Consider the following 23,886-nt stretch of genomic DNA (forward strand, 5'->3'; position numbering starts at 1 on the left):
AAGAAAGAAATCACAAATTTATAATGTGGGCATACTTACATACTATATATACTCTCACATCATAAATTTAAATTATTAGAATGTTTCACCTCAAAATTGTTTTACTAGGTTTTAGTTACAAAGTTAAGTTGCAGATTAATTACATAGTTGCTTTAAAATTTAAATTCCTCATCATCTGACAGTCATTTGAGTTCACAAAACTGTCACTTGGAAAAAAAATTCAACAGGGAATTGATGTGATGATATATTATATATGTTAATTGTTTTAATTTTTAATTTTAGAGAGAGTGTGCACAAGCAGTGGGGAGGGAGGGGGGTGGAGAGAATCTCAAGCAGGCTTCCCGCTCAGCATGGATCCCGATGTGGGGCTCCATCCCACAATCCTGGGATCATGATCTAAGCCAAAATCAAGAGTCAGACGCTTGACTAACTGAGCCACTCAGGTGCCTCTGTGCATGTTAATTTTTTACCTTTAACTTTACTCGTGATCATCTAGGGGTGACTGATAAGAATTTTGGAAGCAGGAGGAAAAAAATCATCTTTTTTTGTTTTTTTAATGTCATGCCTCTTGTGAGGAGTACAAATTGATATGTCCTAAAGTAAGAATTTAATAAGGAGGGAGATCCCTTTTGTCTCCTAAAAGAATAGTGTAGTGTATTGTTTAGACTTAAAGGCAGGTTAACTTTTATTTCTTTAAGTATAAGGTATCATTATAACATGCAATTTATAAATGTCCTAAGGTAAAAGTTAAAAACTAAAATAAATAAATACATTCATGTGTTTACCAAAATACTGTATAATAATGTTCATAGCAGCACTACTTTATAGCCTTGAACTAAAAACAAACCCAATGTTTGTCAATAATTTAAAGATATAAATATCCTGTGGTATATCCATGATTTGTAATACTGTCCAGCAGAGAAATTGAATGAATGTCAAGTACAGTTAACAATATGGAAAATTCCATAAGCACAATGTTCAGGAAATGAAACCAGATATAAAATAGTACACACTGTAATATAACATTTACATAAAGTTCAAAAACAGGTAAAAGTAATCTGTGGAGCTAGAAGTTAAAATAGTGGTTCCTCTGAAGAGAAAGAAGAAACAACACATGGGCGGGGGCAAGAACGTGGCTTCTGTAATGCTGCTAAAATTCTTCACTCAGTGTGAGCTAGAAGAATGTTTCCACTTTGTGGAAATTCACTGAACTGTGCACCTATGATTTGTGCACTTTTTTGATTGGATACTATACATCAAAACAGTTTGTTAATTTTTTAAATAAAAATGTACATGGAAGGATTTAAAGTACCTTAAAACCTTGGGTTGCAAATAACTTGTTCTATGAGTATACCTCAAGATGAGCAAACATTTTTAATAAATTTGAATTTGATAAATGAGCAATGTTTTGCAATACAAGTAGTACATGTTGCTGAACGTCCCATGATTACAACTGAGCCAATGGTTGTTCTCTTTCCCTCTCACCCTGCAGGATTGTGGGTGATCATCAATGCAATGCTACATTTCCGTGAAATTCTCAAAAGGAGGCAAAAGCAAGTGTCATTGGAAAGGTTCCTTGTTAGAGTTCCATGAAAAGACAAAGATTCCACTGAGCTGGTAGATAGCAGTGATTAGTGATAGCAAAAGTCCTCCTACACAATAACCCTCCTCCTCCTCTTGGCTGCCTCACACCAGCCACAAAGGTTTTCAAAGGTAAGTGCAGGTTAATTTGTTTATTTTTCTTTATATTTTATATTTTCTGTATTATTTTGTATTAAATTACAGTATTGTAATCATTTTTATATGAATCTTTTTGGGTTGTGGAATGAATCATCTGAGTTTCCATTATTTCTTATGGGGAAATTCACTTTGACACACAAGTGCTTTGGATTACAAGCATGTTTCTGGAATGAATTATGCACCTAATCCGAGGTTTTACTGTATATGAAAACAATACCATTTATGTGTGAGTGGGTTGGTGTAAACAGAAGCTAAAGTGTTCTAACATCCTTGCATTGTCTAGAGAGAGTGAAACTACCAATTAACCAAATGCCCCTATTTTCAAATGACTTGTACAGCTGGTTGAGTTAGGTGGCTCTTAATGTAATTAATGTCTATTATTTATTTGGTCTCAATCTCTTACCTAAAGAGTAGATGCTATCAGAATAGTTCAGGGAGTGGTATTTAGTGCAGGTGAAAATTTGAAATGAAAGTATACTTTTTAGGGTTTTGGGAATAGATTACTATATACTCAGTAGTTTTCAGAGGATGACTAACTTGGGCCAAGGGTAACTTTTCTATTCTGCTGTCAAACCTTTTGTATATAAATGGAGCCCTAACACTTCAATGCTACCATAAGAATAGAGCAGTAGATACAGTCCTAAAGAGTCAGATATCTGTAAGGCCAAGAGACAAAAAGACAAGACATCAGCTTAGCAGCATCTGGGTACCGAGGGAGGTTCCCATAAGTGTTTCTTCGATGTACAGATGACCCTGTCTCCTGAACTGACGAGAAAGCTCAGGTACCACACTATAGCTATTTGTTGTGTTTTATTTTTACAAAATCTCTGTTTATACTGAATAAAAAATCTATTTAAATCAGAAACATAATTCAGGAGGGGAAATAAAAAAGAAATGAGACAGGTATAATGGAACTTAGGAACCAGTTTTAGAAACAAAACAAGTGACATTCTCTTTCTGGAGAGTAAGTTTCCTCATCTGAGAAAATGGGGATAATAATAAAATACATATTTCAAGATTACTGCGAGAATCATATGAAACACATAACTTTAAAATCAGGCTTGGGGCGCCTGGGTGGCTCAGTTGGTTAAGCATCCGACTTCAGCTCAGGTCATGATCTCATGGTTCGTGATTTCAAGCCTCAAGTCGGGCTCTGTGCTGATAGGTCAGAGCCTGGAGCCTGCTTCGGATTCTGTCTCCCTCTCTCTCTGCCCCTCCCCCACGCATGCTCTTTCTCTCTCTCTCTCTCAAAAATAAATAAACACCAAAAAAAAATTTAAAAAAATAAAATCATCCTCCACGACATACTAGCTATGTTACGTTGAGCAAGTTATGCACACATAAGCTCTCTCCACTTTAGCTTTCTCATCTGTGAGATAAGAATATAGTAGAATTTATCATTCATGGAGTAATTTTCTTTTGAACACGTTAGTATAAATAGTGTGATGTACACACACATGTGAGTGTATATGTCCATATGTGTGTGTGTCCACTTATTTTCACCTACATGTATGGGATGCTTAGTTTGCTTTTGAAGAACGCTAATGCATAATCCATACCACAATCCATTTGTTAATAACATATGGTTATTCAAATAACTTTTCATTGGTGAAATACATTGTATTTAAGATAATGGGCTTGACCATAAATTTTATGCATATTGCTCTCCCTTTGAAGGTATGAGATATAAGGATCTGGAAAAGTCAGCCATCTATCTTTCGGAGGAACAACACTCCACATCTAGAGCTCTGTGTCTTTCACTTTGCAGGGTACTCCTGATCCAACTAAATGATTGCTATTTCTCCTTTTGGAATATAATTGGTTCCAGAGCTGATCATCAGTACACTTTACAGTATAGTCCTTCTGGCAGGGTATCTTCTGATTAGTTCAACATTCATTCTTAGCAGTAGGTGCCCAGACTATGCTGGCTGTTAAATATTTAGAACTTCACTCTTACTCATGCCCAACTTGGAGCAAACATTTATCCAGTGAGCTTGTAACACTGCCTTACAATAGAGGGCTTACAACAACACACTGTGTGACTGGTTTTTTTTTTTTTTTTGACTTCTTGTAAATAAATGTGTATTTGTTGGATTTTGGTTTAACGGCTTGCATTTATTCCAACTTATGACATAGAGATAAGGTTGTCTAAATTTCAGAATACTTGCACACGTGAAATAAAGGTACATGTACAAAGCTGCATCGTCAGCCTTAACCACTTTCCAAACTCTGCAAACACAACCTTCCAGCCAAGTAAGAGCCACTTCTCCTCTTACCTCTTTTCTGGCCTAAAACTCTAGCTAGCAGTTGACGAGGCTGGGAGAAGGAACAGGGGAAAGGAAACCAAGCAAAGACAATAACCCGCCTTTCACTGAGAGTGAGCAGCTGCTAACTATGGCCCTTTGTTTGGGTGAAATGAAGCAAAAGAAAATGGAAACATTGCTTAATAAGTATACACACACACACACACACACACACACACACACACACACACACACATACATATATATATATGATATATTTTAATCACTGAATCCTGATTGGATTTTTATGATTTAAAATGATGATACCTAAATGTGGACAGGGATGTCATGGGATCTGTCCAACTTTCCATTCAGTGAGTCACAGTGAATTTACCCACACTGAACACTTTTAAAAGGGGCAGAGGGAAAGAAAAATAAATTTTTTTTGAATTTAATCATAAATCCTTTTCATTCAATGTGCGTGATATAAACATATTTAAATATTATATTAAATTTATGTTATATAAAAATATTAAGAATTATGTTTCTTTTTATGACTGGTTTGATTAAGGTGACTCAACTCTTGTGTATATAATCATAAAATGGTTTTATTTTTTCATTAACTGTTGTCTATATTCTTTTTATTTATTTACTTATTTTGAGAGAGAGAGTGGGTGTGTGCCCGAAGATGGAAAGGGCAGAGAGTGAGGGAGAGAGAGGATCCCAAGCAGGCTGCACACTGTCAGTGTGGACCCTGACGTGGGGCTCAAACCCACAATTTTGAGGTCACGACCTGAGTCGAAATAGAGTCTGATGCTTCACTGACTGAGCCACCCATGTGCCTCTCATCTGTATTTTTTGAAACACCCCTTGTCTCTTTCCATTATAAGTAAGCACTTTTCATGCTGTCTCTAACTAATTTCATAACACTTTCAGTCATTTTCACTTATTTAAACATCTTCCCCCATCACAGTAATATTTCAGGACCTCCTTTATGTATCACAATAGTAATAGCCACCAATACTTCTCAACCCCCCAAAACCAGACCCTCTCTGATTGCACCCTGTAGAATGTAGTAATTCCTGTACAGTTCAGTAAACATGGATAACTAAATATCTGCCAGTACCCCATATTATTATGACTTAAAAATCAGAAACATCGATCCTTTTACTTTTTCTTTAGAAAACTATTCTTTCCCCAAAAGGAACCCTCAAACTCCTAGGTGCTTAAGAGCCATTGCTGTATTTAAAAATTTAACCTTCTGATTTCTTCTTTTACTATCTGTAAGAAGGACTGCCGGCAGGCCTTCTCTAGTACAACCATAAGCAAGGCAGCTGTTGGCAGTCCTAGCTGTCCCTGGAATGGCAGTTGGCTCTCTTGAAAATCTAAAAGACCTTTTTCTAAGTGAATCAACAAATAGCAGACCAGAGGTAAGCCAATGATCATGGTGTTGATCAAAATCAAAACTGCATCTTCACAAGCGTTAGCAGTCGTCAAGGGTTAGCATCAGTTAGGACTATTCTCTACTAAGATTTCCATGGAGACTTAAAAGACCTCAGGATAGGGCCACCTGGCTGGCTGAGTTGGAAGAGCATGTGACACTTGATCTTGGGGTTGTGAGTTCAAGCCTCACATTGGGTATCGAGATTACTTAAAAAATAAAATCTTAAGAAAAAGAAGATCTCGGGACAGATTCAAGGCTGGAACACATTCAAGGTAACAAAACTGGATTTGATTTCATTTTACCTGAAAAATTGTAGACATGAAATAAGAAGTTTCATCTCCTATATATTCTCTCTAGAGCTGATGGCCACTAATTGATGCCTTGTGGGACAGAACATTTGCAGGAACGATTCATAAAGGTTTCCCTCCCTTCCTATAAAAAAATATTTCTGGTAGTCTCAAAGATCCCATTAGTCATTATAAAACAAAACAAAACAAAACAAAGCAAAAACCCACAAAAACCCCTGATCTATTGTCATTTTAAAAGGTGTGTTTATGCATGTAGGGTTGGAAACAGATCATTTTTCATCCCGCAGTTATGTTTAAGCCCTAAAAGCTGAAGCTCCTTCCCAGTATGTGCAAATTATAACAAGTAATTTTGCATTAGCAATTTATTTTGTTCTGTGTCTGCATCAGTGTTATCCCTAAACTTTGGAAAAATTAGGGATGGAGACTATTATTCAGTACCCCACTCATAGATATATGTAATATTTGATTGATGTTACTATATGGGAATGACTATATGGAAGATTCAGTTATAGATCCCAGGTGAGAAGCGCAATGAAATGGATTTGGGTTTTGGTGATAAGTGAGGGAATTTTTTTTTTCCTTATTTGTAGTTTCTAAATTTCCACAGTGGTCCTATAGCAACTCTTTATTTTTACAAAGTAATTTTTAAATCTTATGAAATAAAAGAGTAATTATCATGATCAATTTTCAAAAGAAGAAACTAGAACACGATCCAAGAAAAAAGGCACTAGTAAAATGAGCAGCCCCAGATCTCTCTGCTTCCTAGGTTAGTATTTTTTTTTATCTCTACCATACCTTCTAGAAAAATTCCTGACACAAATTGGTGATGCCTCCAAGAAACTTAATAGGGGCACTTAATGAAAGCAATAAAAATACAGAATTAATCTGATATACCAGAGTAATTTTACATTTAGTTTTGGACCTCAGGTTTCCCTTCAGTTTATCTGATTGGCACTTTTTCCTTATATTCCAGCCAAATAATTTATGTTTTCAGAGCTAAAAGTAAGGAGCCTGCTTCAGAGATGTTTTTCTGCCCACACATTATTCTCTAGTGATTTACCTAGAGCTTGGACCTTTTTCCAGGATTTCCGTGGGGGGACACGCCTCTTTCTGCTTCTGATTTAAACAAAATATCAAGGAGAAGCCAAATCATACATGCATGGCACAAACTAAATAAAGCTGATGGTTTTTCAATGCTTTATTACATTGATGTCAGTATCCTTACATGAGTATAATCAAGTTAGCAATCTGGTTTGGTCACTGACAAAAGGAAACATTTCTAAAACCTCACAGAACAGTGTAGGACACAAACGAAAACTAGTTTTCTTTATGGAACATAAAGAAATAAAATCTCTTTATGGAACAGTCACCACATGCCATCCAGTACATCATATACACGTTTAGTGCTGCTCAACAGCTTCTAAATGGTAGAGGAGAGATGAGGCAGACATCAGAGGAAATTTTAAGGCAATTGCAGTCAAACATTATCCAGGAAGCTGCAGGTACCATAGCATTCCATGAAAGCTGGAACTTGCCTCAGAACCTGGACTATTGAAGTGTACAATTAAATTCTTTTTTTTTTTTTTTTTTTTTTTACTTACAAGGAAATTACATAAATTTGCGAAACTGTTACCTCTATGTTGATTCTCAGTGCAGTTATTTGTAGTCTTCCAGAAAACTTTGTTTGAGGTGGTTGTTTTGTTTGCTATTCCTGTTACCCAAAATGTTATAAGCTACTTTAATGATTAAAAAATGAGAGCGACATCTGTATACACAGTGACAGTTTAATGTCTCTCTCTTAAAAAAACCACAATGGCATCGATATAAATGACGGTTTAGTAACAACAATCATGAATGTAATATAAAGATGCCAGTGTTTTAAGATCAAAGCAAAGCCAGCCAACAGACTAACTCTAAGAAATGAGCTATTTTAGTTCATTAAAGTATTTTTCACAGCCGCTATGATGTGTCTGGCACTGATACCAAACTTATCCAGCAATTCACCAGGTTTTCCACTTTGAGGCACTTCTGACACTGCCAGCTGATGAACAAGGATGTCAGGCTCTCTAGAGACAGCTGCACATACAGCTTCTCCAATGCCACCTTCCCGGTAGTGATCCTCCACTGTGATAACCCGGCCACCTGTAGCTCTTGCATTGGAGATGATGTTGGCAGCATCCAGGGGTTTAATGGTAAATGGGTCAATGACACGGATAGAAATACCTTGTTGAGAAAGACTGTCAGCAGCTGCTAAGGCTTCATGCAGAGTAACTCCAGCTCCAATAACTGTGACTTTGTCATTGACACTCTGGCGGATGACCTTGGCCTGCCCAATCTCAAAATTTTCTTGTGGGGTATAAATAACTGCAGTTTCTGGTTGGCTGGTCCGAATGAAGCACATTCCTTTGGTATTGGCAGCCAGATAAACAGCATACTCTGTTGAGACGGCATCACTTGGATAGAAAACGGTACAGTTGGGAATACTTCGGAACATGGCTAGATCCTCCAGGGCCACCTGGGAGGGTCCATCGTCACCAATGGATACCCCACAGTGGGAACCAATAAGATTGATATTGGTTTGAGATATGGCTCCCATCCTTATCTGATCCAATGCTCTGGCCAAAAAGGCAGCAAAAGTACTAACAAAAGCAATGGTTCGACCACGTGTGGCACAGCCTAGTGCCACACTCACCATGTTTTGCTCAGCAATAAAACACTCAATAAAATGCTCAGGGTGCTCTTTATTGAATATCTCAGAAAAGGTGGCGTTTTTTGTGTCACCATCCAGGACAATAACTCTTTCATTTGCATGGCCCAGTTTTGCCAAAGCCAAACCACATGCTTTCCTAGTAGCTATCGTGTCACCAACTATATATTCAGGCAGACAGGTCATTTTTATATTGCTGATGCTGATTTGAGGTGAGTCTTCAATGGGAGGTTTTGGTATGAGATTCCTGTTGGTCTGTATCTGACTCTCAATTAATTTGATGATTGTATCTACTCTTTCTTTTGGCATCGGCTTTCCATGCCAATTTTCTGCATCCTCAATATCTGGAATACCCCGGCCCTTGAAGGTCTTTGCAACTATGGCAGTGGGCTTGTTCTTCACTTGAGCCGCTTGCCAAAATGCTTGGCATAATGCCTCCACATCATGGCCATCCACTAGGTAAGTATTCCACCCAAAGACTTCACAGCGATTCTGATAGATGTCTGTGCAGTGCTCAAGAGGTGTGGCTCCACTTTGTCCTAAGCGGTTCACGTCGAAGACTGCCACGAGATTGTCTAAATTGTAGTGACAAGCAAAGGCCAAAGCCTCCCAGACAGAGCCTTCTGAGGATTCACCATCCCCTATGAGGCAGAACACCCGGTAGCTGGCCTTGTCGAAGTACTTGCCAGTATAAGCCATTCCACACGCGGCACCTAATCCTTGCCCAAGTGATCCTGTTGCCACATCAACAAACAGCACTCTTGGGGTGGGATGTCCCTCCAAGTCACTGTGAATTTTCCTCAAGCTCAGCAAGTCAGATTCGCTGATGTTGCCCACCTCTGCCCAAGCGGCATAGAGGATTGGAGCAGCATGGCCCTTCGAGAGGATGAATCGGTCGTTGTCGGGATGTCCTGGGTCTGTCTGTTTATACCTCATGGTGTGGAAGAAGAGCACGGACATGATCTCGGCTGCACTGCAACATGAAGTGGGGTGGCCGGAGCCGGAGGCACATGTGGCCCTGATAGAATGGATTCGCAGGCGGTTGGCCACGTCCCGCAGCACCTGCACGGTGTTCCCATCAGGCTTGCAGTCGTTGGCCATGACGGTAAGCTCACCGGTCGGCTCAGGGCAAACGCTGCCTGCGCACCCCTCACCGTTATGTCACGTGACCGCCGCCCCTGGCCCCGCCTATTCCAGGAAGTGAGCTCCGCCAACGGTAAGAGCCGCGGGAGGAGAGGCTTTGTCGCGAGACTCAGGGTCGCTGTGCACCTTTCTTCTTCCGCGCACGGCCGTGTCCTTCTGCACTCAATGGAATGTATTTTTATATTAATTGTGTCACTTAATGTTCAACATTATTAAAAATAATAAAATTTATTTATACCTTTCCTCCTGTTATAAATTCAAAAGGGATCATTCTCATTTCTATGTGTTATATGGAGAAATTTATGAGGCTGTGCTTTTCTTTTAATGCATTCTGCGTATATCCAAGATTTGTCCACTGCTTCACAGCTGGGTATTAATAGAAATGACCCAAAGTCGCTTTCAATATAGCCAATATGGTAACACTATGCCAACAAAGACTTTCTCAGAACAACTGAAAATTCTGTCTCTGACTCAGAGAAGTACAATGACTTATTTGGACAAAAGTGGCAGGAAGAACAAATTTAAAACCACTCAGTGGCAGAGTATCTAGTACCGCGATTTTACCAGTATACCCTAAAATGCTATAACCGTTACCATGAGTAATTGTTTTTTAAGTTTATTTATTTATTTTGAAAGATAGCACAAACAGTGGAAGAACAGAAAGGGAGAGAGAGAATCCTCCCCACTGTTAGCGTGGAGCGCGATGGGGTCCTTGAACTCACACATGGTGAAATCACGACCTGAGAGGAAGTCAGTCCCTGGCTTAACTGACTGAGCTACCCAGGCGCCCCACTTTGAGTAATTTTTAATATAAAACTAATTTACTTACATTGGTTATAAAACTAAATTTGTGACACAGAGCTCTTCTAGCAGGTGAGGGTCATTGTGTGTCATCAGAAAAACAAAAATACGACATAATATCCCTTTTCATGCTGCCATGGTAACTATCTTGATTCTTGAGCAATAGTATTTAGCATTGACTCCATATCAAAATCATGACATAGGGAACAACAACAACAAAACAATGCCCTGGTTCCATCCCAAATTGAGTAATTTGAATGTGTGGGAATAGAGTCTGGGAAGCTGTATATTTTTAAATGCACCTGTTGATGCTAATGTTTAGTCTTAGTTAAGAACAGATAAACTGCAAATAGACTTTAACACTAGTGGTTCTTAATATTGGTTTTAGTTTAGAATCATCTGGAGAGTTTTTTAAAAATCTCATGTCCAGGCTGCATTTCAAACAAATTAAGTCAGAATTTCTGGGTGATAGGTAGAGATATCAGTAATCTTAAAAGCTCCCCAGATCATTTCAATACTCAACTAGGTTGTAAACAACTAATTCAGGGCAGTCTTGCTACTCTTCATATATCTCTTACATTATATCTCAGCTAAACATTTTATTTATTTATTTATTTATTTATTTATTTATTTATTTATTTTTGTTTTTAAATGTTTATTTTGAGAGAGACAGAGAGCACGAGCAGGGGAGGGGCAGAGAGAGGGAGATACAGACTCCAAAGCAGCCTCCAGGCTCTGAGATGTCAGCACAGTGCCCTACAAGGGACTTGAACTCACAAACCGTGAGACCATCATCTGAATTGAAGTCGGATGCTAACAGACTGAGCCACCCAGGCGCCCTTCTCAGATAAACACTTTAAATATTATTTGCCATTTGAACTAATTCTATCATTTAAAATTTTAAGGATACATATTAGAGTAAACCATATAGTATGACATTAACTAGATCTTAAGATCTGCTGAAGGAATGCTGGAGTTGGAAAAGTCCTTAAGGTCATCTTGGATTCATCACTCCCCATGCTCTTTGCAAATTAGTGTTTGTTTATCTTTTTTAGACAAATAAAGGAAGAGAAAATAAAAACAGCTTTGATTAGGGCTGAGAGCAATATGGGAATTAGAGACAAAAAGTTTTCACAGCATCATAACAGCACACTGCTAAGGTCAGACAGGAAAGCAATTAATACAAACAACAGTAGCTCACCATTATTTTGGTTGAGGAGAGCTCTAATAAATCCAAAGAATTGGTAAACAACATAGCATAAAAATGGTCTATGAGGCAGCGCTCACACAAAGAAAACATGAGAGATTTAGGAACTACTCAACATTTTTTTTTCAAGTTCCTCAATGTTTCCATTCATTTAACAATATTGCACAACTATTTCTCAAAGTATTAAATAGAAAGTTATTAACATTAGTATAGGTCAGTTTTGTTAAGAAAAGAATGTGGTTTTGGAGATTTAATACCGTAGATGGTGAATTTCCCCTTGTTATTCAGTGAGGTTGTGTGGATTTTTATACAACATAGAAAATAATACTTTATAAATTATCTGTAAAATGTTTTAAAGGATTGTGAGATTTTTTAAAAGGAAGTATGAAAAGTTATATATAAATTAATATTTTCTTTAAGCATTATAATCTTTCAAAATATATTTTAAAACATACAACTGAAAATAGCAATATAAGTAGAAAGTATGAACAATTTGATTATGCAAAATCACCCAATGTGGCTGTGAACACAATTTAGTCAAATAAATCAAAGCAATGATACCACATTCTCTTTTCTCCATTTAGAAGCGGCTATTACTGACAAAAGTTCTGCCAAAAAATTTTAAGCCAACATGTTAAAAATTCAGTTGTCTTGGAAAAATTCCATCACTCATTTTAGAGGTCATTTTGGAAGATAGTCAAAAGTCTTCTGAAATAGGAAGAAATTATTTATTAATTTTGGCTTATTCACACAAAGTAGAGCTTGGCAAACCCAAGTGCCTCATGGGCCAGGAGGTACCGTGAATAGTACATGAATGTTGGATATAAAGTAAGAAGATTGGAGTGGTTTATGACAAACTGGGGAATATAAGCCCACCTGAAGGCACTGAAATTTGAAAAAAAAATTGTGAACGTTTTGTTGGACAAAAAAAACACGGAAACCGAAAAAAATGTATCTTCAGGCTGCAGGTTTTGACCCCTGATTCCAAGTATGTTAAACGTAAATAAAATGTATCATTTTAAATTTGTTTAAATTTTCTGCTATGACTCTTTTCTCATGGTATGGAAAAGTATTTGTTGTAGTGTGCACTTCAAATGAAGAGAAAGCCTAGGAGGATCACTCATACAAATAGCTATGGAGGGAAAGTTAAAATAGCAGGAACTGGTAAGTAGAATTTCTACCAGACTGCAGTAGAGAAAATAAAACAAATATAGTGATTACTTCGGAGCTCCACAGTGATTTGTGAAAATACACATTCTTGTTGCGTTGAGAGTGAGTTATTTATTATTTAGAGGTTAGAAACATTGATGTTTCACTGATATCTGAACTGTTGAATTCTGTCAAAATGGAATTATATAAAAGAAAGGCACACATGCTGACTTCATCTTTTTTCTTCCATTGTTTGAATCTGGTTAGTTTAGAGGCTGACTACCAGAGCAAGTGAGGAAAAGTTACTTGTGTTAAGGCAATAAGATTCTTGGTGCTCTCCATGCTTGAATTATTGTTTTGAAAATAATGGTTGGTGGTATTTTTGCCTATGATGCTTTTCCCATAGTGTATAGAGTTCTTATTTGGGGGAGGAGGGAGCAGGCAATAACATAGTTAGGAAAGTAAATCCTAACCTTACTGTGGTAATCATTTCACATTATATACCGCGTATTAAATTATTACATTGTATACCTTAAACTTATACAATTTTGTCAATTATATCTCAGTAAAGTTAAGGGGAAAAATAAAGAGTTTCTCTGCTAAGTCTATTATCGCTGTCTTTTTAATCTGTTTTTTGTGACTGATTTTTTTTTTCTGTTCTGCTTTTTGAAATAGCTAACAATTCATTATTTTTAAATGGTGGACATTATTTTGCAGGGCTAGATTTTACTTTGTTAACGTCTTTCAAAGAGTGTTGGAGTTTATTCTATCAGGAAGCCTGGTAATCTTAAGAATTTTAAGTTTGTTAAGGCAGATCGATACAGAATATGCTTCACTCTGGTGTTAGTTTATTTCCCACAAAAGCCTAGCCTCTCTGGGGGTTCTCCACTGAATGCCCTGAGTGCCAACATGGACTCCCCACCTCAGTTGGTCAAGACTCAGATGTATCTCAGCCTTATGTGAGCTCTGGGAACTATTTGATTTATTGATCTCAAGTTGTCACTTTCCTGGCATTTTGGAAATCTACCTTATGCAAAGATATACCTTTGAAGATGGCTGGAGGTCTTTCTCCAGGCATTTCCCTTCTTGTTAGCATACTCCCTCCAAAATTCTAGCCAATTCAGCCCTCTGGAGCTCCAGTCTCTCTTCCCTTACCTCCACAAATTGCCTTGCTCTGTGTAAGATAGCCTTCCCTGCAACACTGTCTGGAAAGGGCCTTCAAGAAGATGATATGGTTCACTCGTTTCTCTTCTTTAGGGATGACAGTTCTGGACTGTCTGTTTTCCAGTCTACGCAAGTTTGTCTAGTTTGTCTAGTTTGCTAGTTGTTTATGGTTGGAGGGTAAGTCTCACTCCACTTACCTGTTCGTAGCCTCTGGCCGGTATTTTATATGCCCCTTGTATGGGGCAGATAATCTCCAGATAACTATAGCCCAGACTGCACCACTCTCTATTACAGCGACATTACCACTCTGACCCCAGAAGACTTTGGAGTTTAAGATTCCTACCCAGAGGTGGGGACAGGAGGCTTAGAGGAAGGATTTGGAAAAGGAGTGTCTGGGAGTGTCTAGTGTCAATCACCAGCATGTGGGAAGACTCTAAGTTCAAGAACTCTGAAGGACAGGGTACCTTGGGGTCTTTACAGCTCCAGGATTTATCTTACCTGTGGCTAACAGATGTTGGGTGATGCTTGGGTATGCAAAGCAAGGAGGCTCTAAATGGCTAAAAATCTCTCTTTGGGGAACCATGTGTCATACAATTGGATGCATTAAAATTTGAGTTTGGCACCATCAGGCTTTTGAGTTACCAGGTCCCAGCCTGCTGTAAGGTAAAAACAAAAAGGCCCTTTATACAGGGGCCATCTTTAAACCATTTACATAACAACTAACTCCCTTTTGAAAGACATTTTATAATTTCTCTCCAGCAAACATTGTCACAAACAGGTCAAGAGAAAAATTACATCATATGTAACAAAAGGCTAATTTTGCTAATATAATCAGTACTTCTAAAAATAAGTAGGATTAAATCATAAAATAGCATAGGCCTACTCCTAAATCAACCCTGAAAAACAGCAGAAACAGGAAGGAATTGGCAGTTGGAAGTAAAATCACAACTGTGAAAACCCTCACGGAGGATGGGAACTAGCAAGTGATGAGGTGGGAGGCGGGCAGAGAACACAGCAGTCGCCCGCGAAGAGGACATCTGTGGCAGCTGGGGGAGGATCTGGAGAGCTTGTAATTTTAGCTCCTGTCTCTCTGACTTCACCTTCTAATGTGGAACATCACTGGCCTCCCGACAGTGTGAGGCACTGGCAGAGAAGACAGAGCCCAGCTAATGTAAGGAGCTGGTGAAAGCGGGTGCAGGAACGCCAATGCCTTCGCACCTTCACACCTCCGGTGCTCCTGTCAGCAAAGGTTCTGCTGTCCCTGGAACTCTCTCTTCTGAGATTTGACCGTCCTTGTTCTCAAATTTTCCAAGAAGGACACATTTAAGAATATGCCTTTCAGCACTTCCCCAATACACATTACAGGATAGGAGAGCTGATTCCATCAGTGAAAGGTGATGCCACAGGTTCAACAAAAAGACATACCTGAGGAGTACAGGTGCTAGAAAAGAATTTTAAAAATAATTAAATTTGGGGCGCTTGGGTGGCTCAGTAGGTTAAGCGTCCAACTTTGGCTTAGGCCATGATCTCACGGCTCCTGAGTTCGAGCCGCGTGTCGGGCTCTGTGCTGACAGCTGAGAGCCTGGAGCCTGCTTCAGATTCTGTGTCTCCTTCTCTCTCTGCCCCTCACCCACTCGTTCTCGCTCTCTCTAAAGAATAAATAAACATCAAAAAAATTAAAAAAAATTAAATTGAACAACACATGCCACATTAAGCACAGTAATTGGATCGGATGAACCAATACTTTTAAATGACCACAATATGGGGGTTCCGGAAGATGGTGGCGTAGGAGGACGCGGGGCTCACAGCGCGTCCTGCCGATCACTTAGATTCCACCTACACCTGCCTAAAGAACCCAGAAAACTGCCAGAGGATTAGCAGAAGGGAGTCTCCGGAGTCAAGCGCAGACTAGAGGCCCACGGAAGAGGGTAGGAAGGGCGGCGAGGCGGTGCGCGCTCCACGGACTGGCGGGAGGGAGCCGGGGCGGAGGGGCGGCTCGCCGGCCAAGCAGAGCCCCCGAGTCTGGCTGGCAAAAGCGGAGGGGCCGGACAGACAGTGTTCCGACAGCAAGCGCGACTTAGCGTCTGGGAGGTCATAAGTGAACAGCTCTGCTCGGAAAGCGGGAAGGCTGGAGGACAAAGGGAGGGAGAGCTGCTGAGCCCCCAGACGGCAGAGCTCAGCTTGGCGGGGAACAAAGGCGCCAGCGCCATCTCCCCCGCCCATCCCCCAGCCAAAATCCCAAAGGGAACCAGTTCCTGCCAGGGAACTTGCTGGCTCCACGCAAACACCCAACTCTGTGCTCCTGCGGAGCCAAACCTCTGGCAGCAGATCTGACTCCCTCCCGCTGCCACAGGGCCCCTCCTGAAGTGGATCACCTAAGGAGAAGCGAGCTAAGCCTGCCTCTCCTGCCCCCGTGCACCTTGCCTACCCACCCCAGCTAATACGCCAGATCCCCAGCACCACAAGCCTGGCAGTGTGCAAGTAGCCCAGATGGGCCACGCCACCCCACAGTGAATCCCGCCCCTAGGAGAGGGGAAGAGAAGGCACACACCAGTCTGACTGTGGCCCCAGCAGTGGGCTGGGGGCAGACATCGGGTCGGACTGCGGCCCCGCCCACTAACTCCAGTTATACACCACAGCACAGGGGAAGTGCCCTGCAGGTCCTCACCACGCCAGGGACTCTCCAAAATGACCAAACGGAAGAATTCCCCTCAGAAGAATCTCCAGGAAATAACAACAGCTAATGAACTGATCAAAAAGGATTTAAATAATATAACAGAAAGTGAATTTAGAATAATAGTCATAAAATTAATCGCTGGGCTTGAAAACAGTATACAGGACAGCAGAGAATCTCTTGCCACAAAGATCGAGGGACTAAGGAACAGTCACGAGGAGCTGAAAAACGCTTTAAACGAAATGCAAAACAAAATGGAATCCACGATGGCTCGGCTTGAAGAGGCAGAGGAGAGAATAGGTGAACTAGAAGATAAAGTTATGGAGAAAGAGGAAGCTGAAAGAAAGAGAGATAAAAAAATCCAGGAGTATGAGGGGAAAATTAGAGAACTAAGTGATACACTAAAAAAAAATAATATACGCATAATTGGTATCCCAGAGGAGGAAGAGAGAGGGAAGGGTGCTGAAGGGGTACTTGAACAAATTATAGCTGAGAACTTCCCTGAACTGGGGAAGGAAAAAGGCATTGAAATCCAAGAGGCACAGAGAACTCCCTTCAGACGTAACTTGAATCGATCTTCTGCACGACATATCATAGTGAAACTGGCAAAATACAAGGATAAAGAGAAAATTCTGAAAGCAGCAAGGGATAAACGTGCCCTCACATATAAAGGGAGACCTATAAGACTCGTGACTGATCTCTCCTTTGAAACTTGGCAGGCCAGAAAGGCTTGGCACGATATCTACAGTGTGCTAAACAGAAAAAATATGCAGCCGAGAATCCTTTATCCAGCAAGTCTGTCATTTAGAATAGAAGGAGAGATAAAGGTCTTCCCAACAAACAAAAACTGAAGGAATTTGTCACCACGAAACCAGCCCTACAAGAGATCCTAAGGGGGATCCTGTGAGACAAAGTACCAGAGACATCACTACAAGCATAAAACATACAGACATCACAATGACTCTAAACCCATATCTTTCTATAATAACACTGAATGTAAATGGATTAAATGCGCCAACTAAAAGACATAGGGTATCAGAATGGATAAAAAAACAAGACCCATCTATTTGCTGTCTACAAGAGACTCATTTTAGATCTGAGGACACCTTTAGATTGAGAGTGAGGGGATGGAGAACTATTTATCATGCTCCTGGAAGCCAAAAGAAAGCTGGAGTAGCCATACTTATATCAGACAAACTAGACTTTAAATTAAAGGCTGTAACAAGAGATGAAGAAGGGCATTATATAATAATCACAGGGTCTATCCACCAGGAAGAGCTAACTATTATAAATGTCTATGCGCCAAATACCCGAGCCCCCAAATATATAAAACAATTACTCATAAACATAAGCAACCTTATTGATAAGAATGTGGTCATTGCAGGGGACTTTAACACCCCACTTACAGAAATGGATAGATCATCTAGACACACAGTCAATAAAGAAACAAGGGCCCTGAATGATACATTGGATCAGATGGACTTGACAGATATATTTAGAACTCTGCATCCCAAAGCAACAGAATATACTTTCTTCTCGAGTGCACATGGAACATTCTCCAAGATAGATCATATACTGGGTCACAAAACAGCCCTTCATAAGTTTACAAGAATTGAAATTATACCATGCATACTTTCAGACCACAATGCTATGAAGCTTGAAATCAACCACAGGAAAAAGTCTGGAAAACCTCCAAAAGCATGGAGGTTAAAGAACACCCTACTAACGAATGAGTGGGTCAACCAGGCAATTAGAGAAGAAATTAAAATATATATGGAAACAAACGAAAATGAAAATACAACAATCCAAACGCTTTGGGATGCAGCGAAGGCAGTCCTGAGAGGAAAATACATTGCAATCCAGGCCTATCTCAAGAAACAAGAAAAATCCCAAATACAAAATCTAACAGCACACCTAAAGGAAATAGAAGCAGAACAGCAAAGGCAGCCTAAACCCAGCAGAAGAAGAGAAATAATAAAGATCAGAGCAGAAATAAACAATATAGAATCTAAAAAAACTGTAGAGCAGATCAACGAAACCAAGAGTTGGTTTTTTGAAAACATAAACAAAATTGACAAACCTCTAGCCAGGCTTCTCAAAAAGAAAAGGGAGATGACCCAAATAGATAAAATCATGAATGAAAATGGAATGATTACAACCAATCCCTCAGAGATACAAACAATTATCAGGGAATACTATGAAAAATTATATGCCAGCAAATTGGACAACCTGGAAGAAATGGACAAATTCCTAAACACCCACACTCTTCCAAAACTCAATCAGGAGGAAATAGAAAGCTTGAACAGACCCATAACCAGCGAAGAAATTGAATCGGTTATCAAAAATCTCCCAACAAATAAGAGTCCAGGACCAGATGGCTTCCCAGGGGAGTTCTACCAGACATTTAAAGCAGAGATAATACCTATCCTTCTCAAGCTATTCCAAGAAATAGAAAGGGAAGGAAAACTTCCAGACTCATTCTATGAAGCCAGTATTACTTTGATTCCTAAACCAGACAGAGACCCAGTAAAAAAAGAGAACTACAGGCCAATATCCCTGATGAATATGGATGCAAAAATTCTTAATAAGATACTAGCAAATCGAATTCAACAGCATATAAAAAGAATTATTCACCATGATCAAGTGGGATTCATTCCTGGGATGCAGGGCTGGTTCAACATTCGCAAATCGATCAACGTGATACATCACATTAACAAAAAAAAAGAGAAGAACCATATGATCCTGTCAATCGATGCAGAAAAGGCCTTTGACAAAATCCAGCACCCTTTCTTAATAAAAACCCTTGAGAAATTCGGGATAGAAGGAACATACTTAAAGATCATAAAGGCCATTTATGAAAAGCCCACAGCTAACATCATCCTCAACGGGGAAAAACTGAGAGCTTTTTCCCTGAGATCAGGAACACGACAGGGATGCCCACTGTCACCGCTGTTGTTTAACATAGTGCTGGAAGTTCTAGCCTCAGCAATCAGACAACAAAAGGAAATCAAAGGCATCACAATTGGCAAAGATGAAGTCAAGCTTTCGCTTTTTGCAGATGACATGATATTATACATGGAAAATCCGACAGACTCCACCAAAAGTCTGCTAGAACTGATACATGAATTCAGCAAAGTTGCAGGATACAAAATCAATGTGCAGAAATCAGTTGCATTCTTATACACTAACAATGAAGCAACAGAAAGACAAATGAAGAAACTGATCCCATTCACAATTGCACCAAGAAGCATAAAATACCTAGGAATAAATCTAACCAAAGATGTAAAAGATCTGTATGCTGAAAACTATAGAAAGCTTATGCAGGTAATTGAAGAAGATATAAAGAAATGGAAAGACATTCCCTGCTCATGGATTGGAAGAATAAATGTTGTCAAAATGTCAATACTACCCAAAGCTATCTACACATTCAATGCAATCCCAATCAAAATTGCACCAGCATTCTTCTCGAAACTAGAACAAGCAATCCTAAAATTCATATGGAACCACAAAAGGCCCCGAATAGCCAAAGTAATTTTGAAGAAGAAGACCAAAGCAGGAGGCATCACAATCCCAGACTTTAGCCTCTACTACAAAGCTGTCATCATCAAGACAGCATGGTATTGGCATAAAAACAGACACATAGACCAATGGAATAGAATAGAAACCCCAGAACTAGACCCACAAACGTATGGCCAACTCATCTTTGACAAAGCAGGAAAGAACATCCAATGGAAAAAAGACAGTCTCTTTAACAAATGGTGCTGGGAGAACTGGACAGCAACATGCAGAAGGTTGAAACTAGACCACTTTCTGACACCATCCACAAAAATAAACTCAAAATGGATAAAGGACCTGAATGTGAGACAGGAAACCATCAAAACCTTAGAGGAGAAAGCAGGAAAAGACCTCTCTGACCTCAGCCGTAGCAATCTCTTACTCGGCACATCCCCAAAGGCAAGGGAATTAAAAGCAAAAGTGAATTACTGGGACCTTATGAAGATAAAAAGCTTCTGCACAGCAAAGGAAACAACCAACAAAACTAAAAGGCAACCAACGGAATGGGAAAAGATATTTGCAAATGACACATCGGACAAAGGGCTAGTATCCAAAATCTATAAAGAGCTCATCAAACTCCACACCCGAAAAACAAATAACCCAGTGAAGAAATGGGCAGAAAACATGAATAGACACTTCTCTAAAGAAGACATCCGGATGGCCAACAGGCACATGAAAAGATGTTCAACGTCGCTCCTTATCAGGGAAATACAAATCAAAACCACACTCAGATACCACCTCACGCCAGTCAGAGTGGCCAAAATGAAGAAATCAGGAGACTATAGATGCTGGAGAGGATGTGGAGAAACAGGAACCCTCTTGCACTGTTGGTGGGAATGCAAATTGGTGCAGCCGCTCTGGAAAGCAGTGTGGAGGTTCCTCAGAAAATTAAAAATAGACCTACCCTATGACCCAGCAATAGCACTGCTAGGAATTTACCCAAGGGATACAGGAGTACTGATGCATAGGGGCACTTGTACCCCAATGTTTATAGCGGCACTCTCAACAATAGCCAAATTATGGAAAGAGCCTAAATGTCCATCAACTGATGAATGGATAAAGAAACTGTGGTTTATATACACAATGGAATACTACGTGGCAATGAGAAAAAATGAAATATGGCCTTTTGTAGCAACATGGATGGAACTGGAGAGTGTGATGCTAAGTGAAATAAGCCATACAGAGAAAGACAGATACCATATGGTTTCACTCTTATGTGGATCCTGAGAAACATAACAGAAACCCATGGGGGAGGGGAAGAAAAAAAAAAAAAAAAAGAGGTTAGAGTGGGAGAGAGCCAAAGCATTAGAGACTGTTAAAAACTGAGAACAAACTGAGGGTTGATGGGGGGTGGGAGGGAGGGCAGGGTGGGAGGGAGGGCAGGGTGGGTGATGGGTATTGAGGAGGGCACCTTTTGGGATGAGCACTCGGTGTTGTATGGAAACCAATTTGACCCTAAATTTCATATATTAAAAAATAAAAAAAAAATTATATGTATATGTGTATATATATATATATATATATACACACACACACACACACACACGTTAGATACATTATATATGATATATTTTAAAAATAAGAGTTGAAATGAAGAGGTCAGTAGATGGACTAAATAGCAGGATGATTATAGCAAAGAACAAAATAGTAAACTGAAAGACCAATTTAGGAACTCACCCAGGGGCAACAGAAATTAATAAAGAAATAGAAGATATAAAAGAAGGCTAAAGGATCTGGAGAATATCAATATTCAGATAACACATCCCAAAAGGAAATTGAAAGGGCCATAGAGTACCAAGATATACAAAGAAATACCAATACCTTGATACACTATAGTGAAATTGCAGAGCAAAGTCAACAAAAATTATTAAAAGATCCCATACAGAAAAGAGAGCCACTCACAAAGGAACAAAAATTAGACCAACATGAGACTTCTTAACAGTAATAATGGATTCAAGAGATGATGGAGTAATATATTTATGCTTAAAATGTCTTTTAACACCTCTTGCAGTGGAAGTATAGCTTACAAACATACATGTGGATAAAACATAAATGTGACACGTAAAGAAAAATTATAAAGCAAACATCAAGATAACCACCACTGAGGGTACGAAACATCACTGGCCACTTATGAGAGTATCTATGAAAACTGGAATGTAGCTCATTTTGTCTGTTTTTTGATTTTATAAATGGAATTTTACTGTATGCATCATTTTATCTTTATTTTTTACACTATGATTAAACACTTATCTGTGTTTAAGCATAGTTGTAATTTGTTCATTTCATTTGCTATATGGAATTTACCACTGTCTACTTTTCTGTCCTTTTGTTAATGAACAATTAAGTTTTTTTTTTTTTTTTTTTCCAGTTTGGGCTTTTATGAGCAATACTGCTATGAAAAGTTTGTATATATATCCTGAGATATGTATGCCAGAGTTCCTAGTACATGCATTTGGGAATGACAATGCTGGATTAGAGGAGGTACACATTTCAACTTTTTAGCTACTGCCAAAGGGGTTTTCCAAAATGGTTAAACAAAGCTTTCTCTTGAGATCAGGAATAAGACAATGATGCCCACTATCGCTAGTACTAATCCACATTTTTATCAGGTTAAGGAAGTGCTGTTCTATCCCTATTTGTATACAGTTATAAAATCTAAAACATCTGAGCCTTTAGTTTTAATGTGGGAAGTTATGTGAGTAAGCATTTTTAAAAATGATAATGGGACTATTCACGTTTTTTATTCCTCTGCATCCATTTTGATAGGTTATATCTTTTTTCTAAGAATATGTCCATTTTATTTAAGATTTTTGGTCATAATATCCTCTTATGCTCGCATGATCTGAAGTAATGTTACCTTGTTTTAATTCTGATATTGGTTAATTATATCGTTTCTAATTATTTTTGAGTAATCCTGCAGGAATGTATCAAATTTATTATTCTTTTTTAACTTTTAAAAAATGTTTTATTTATTTTTGAGAGAGACAGAGATACAGAGCATGAACAGGCAAGGAACAGAGACGGAGGGAGACACAGATGCCAAAGCAGGCTTCAGGCTCTGAGCTGTCAGCACAAATCCCGATGCAGGGCTCGAACCCACGAACCATGAGATCATGACCCGAGCCAAATTCGGACGCTTAGCCAACTGAGCCACCCAGGTGACCCTCAATTTTATTATTCTTTAAAAGGAAACAAATTTTGATCTTTCTGATCTCAACTATGTATATATATATTAATAATTTCTGCTCATTATTCTATCTTAGCTTCTGACTTGATTTTCTTTTGTTGTTTCTTTTCTGGCCTCTTGATATGGATTAGTTAATTTTCAGCCTTTCTTCTCTAATATTCTTACTGAGGCTCTACTACTTATAGTAAAAGAGCTAATAACTGCTTTAGATGTATCTCACAAATTTGGTTACATAGTATTTTTGTTATTGTTCAGCCCAAAACATTTTCTTTTCTTTTTTTTTTAAGTTTATTTATTTTGAGAGAGAGAGAGAGAGAGAGAGAGCAAGCAGGGGACGATTGGAGAGACAGGTTGAGAGAATCCCGAGTAGGCTCTACTCTCAGCTTATAGCCCGATGCTGGGCTCCATCTCACGACCACGAGATGACAACCTAAACTGATACCAAGAGTTGGATGCTTAACCGACTGAGCCTTCCAAGAGTCCCATACCCCAAATATTTTCTAATATCCATTATGATTTCTTCTTTAACATATAATTTATTTGGAAGTATACATCTTAATTTCT

The 23,886-nt window shown here is 39.1% G+C and overlaps 1 protein-coding gene and 1 long non-coding RNA gene across 2 annotated transcripts in view; both read right to left on the reverse strand.

The window, feature by feature from the left end:
• Window positions 1-23,886, reverse strand: part of LOC144616125 (uncharacterized) — a 61,055-nt gene that overhangs the window by 33,777 nt on the left and 3,392 nt on the right. The window lies entirely within an intron of this gene.
• Window positions 7,091-9,607, reverse strand: TKTL2 (transketolase like 2). Its single transcript, XM_060653835.3, has one exon. The coding sequence runs from the start codon at window positions 9,541-9,543 to the stop codon at window positions 7,666-7,668; it is 1,878 nt and encodes a 625-aa protein (XP_060509818.1). The 5' UTR covers window positions 9,544-9,607; the 3' UTR covers window positions 7,091-7,665.

The sequence above is a fragment of the Panthera onca genome, chromosome B1 (genome assembly GCF_046562875.1).
Source record: "Panthera onca isolate mPanOnc1 chromosome B1, mPanOnc1 haplotype 2, whole genome shotgun sequence".
NCBI lineage: Eukaryota > Metazoa > Chordata > Mammalia > Carnivora > Felidae > Panthera > Panthera onca.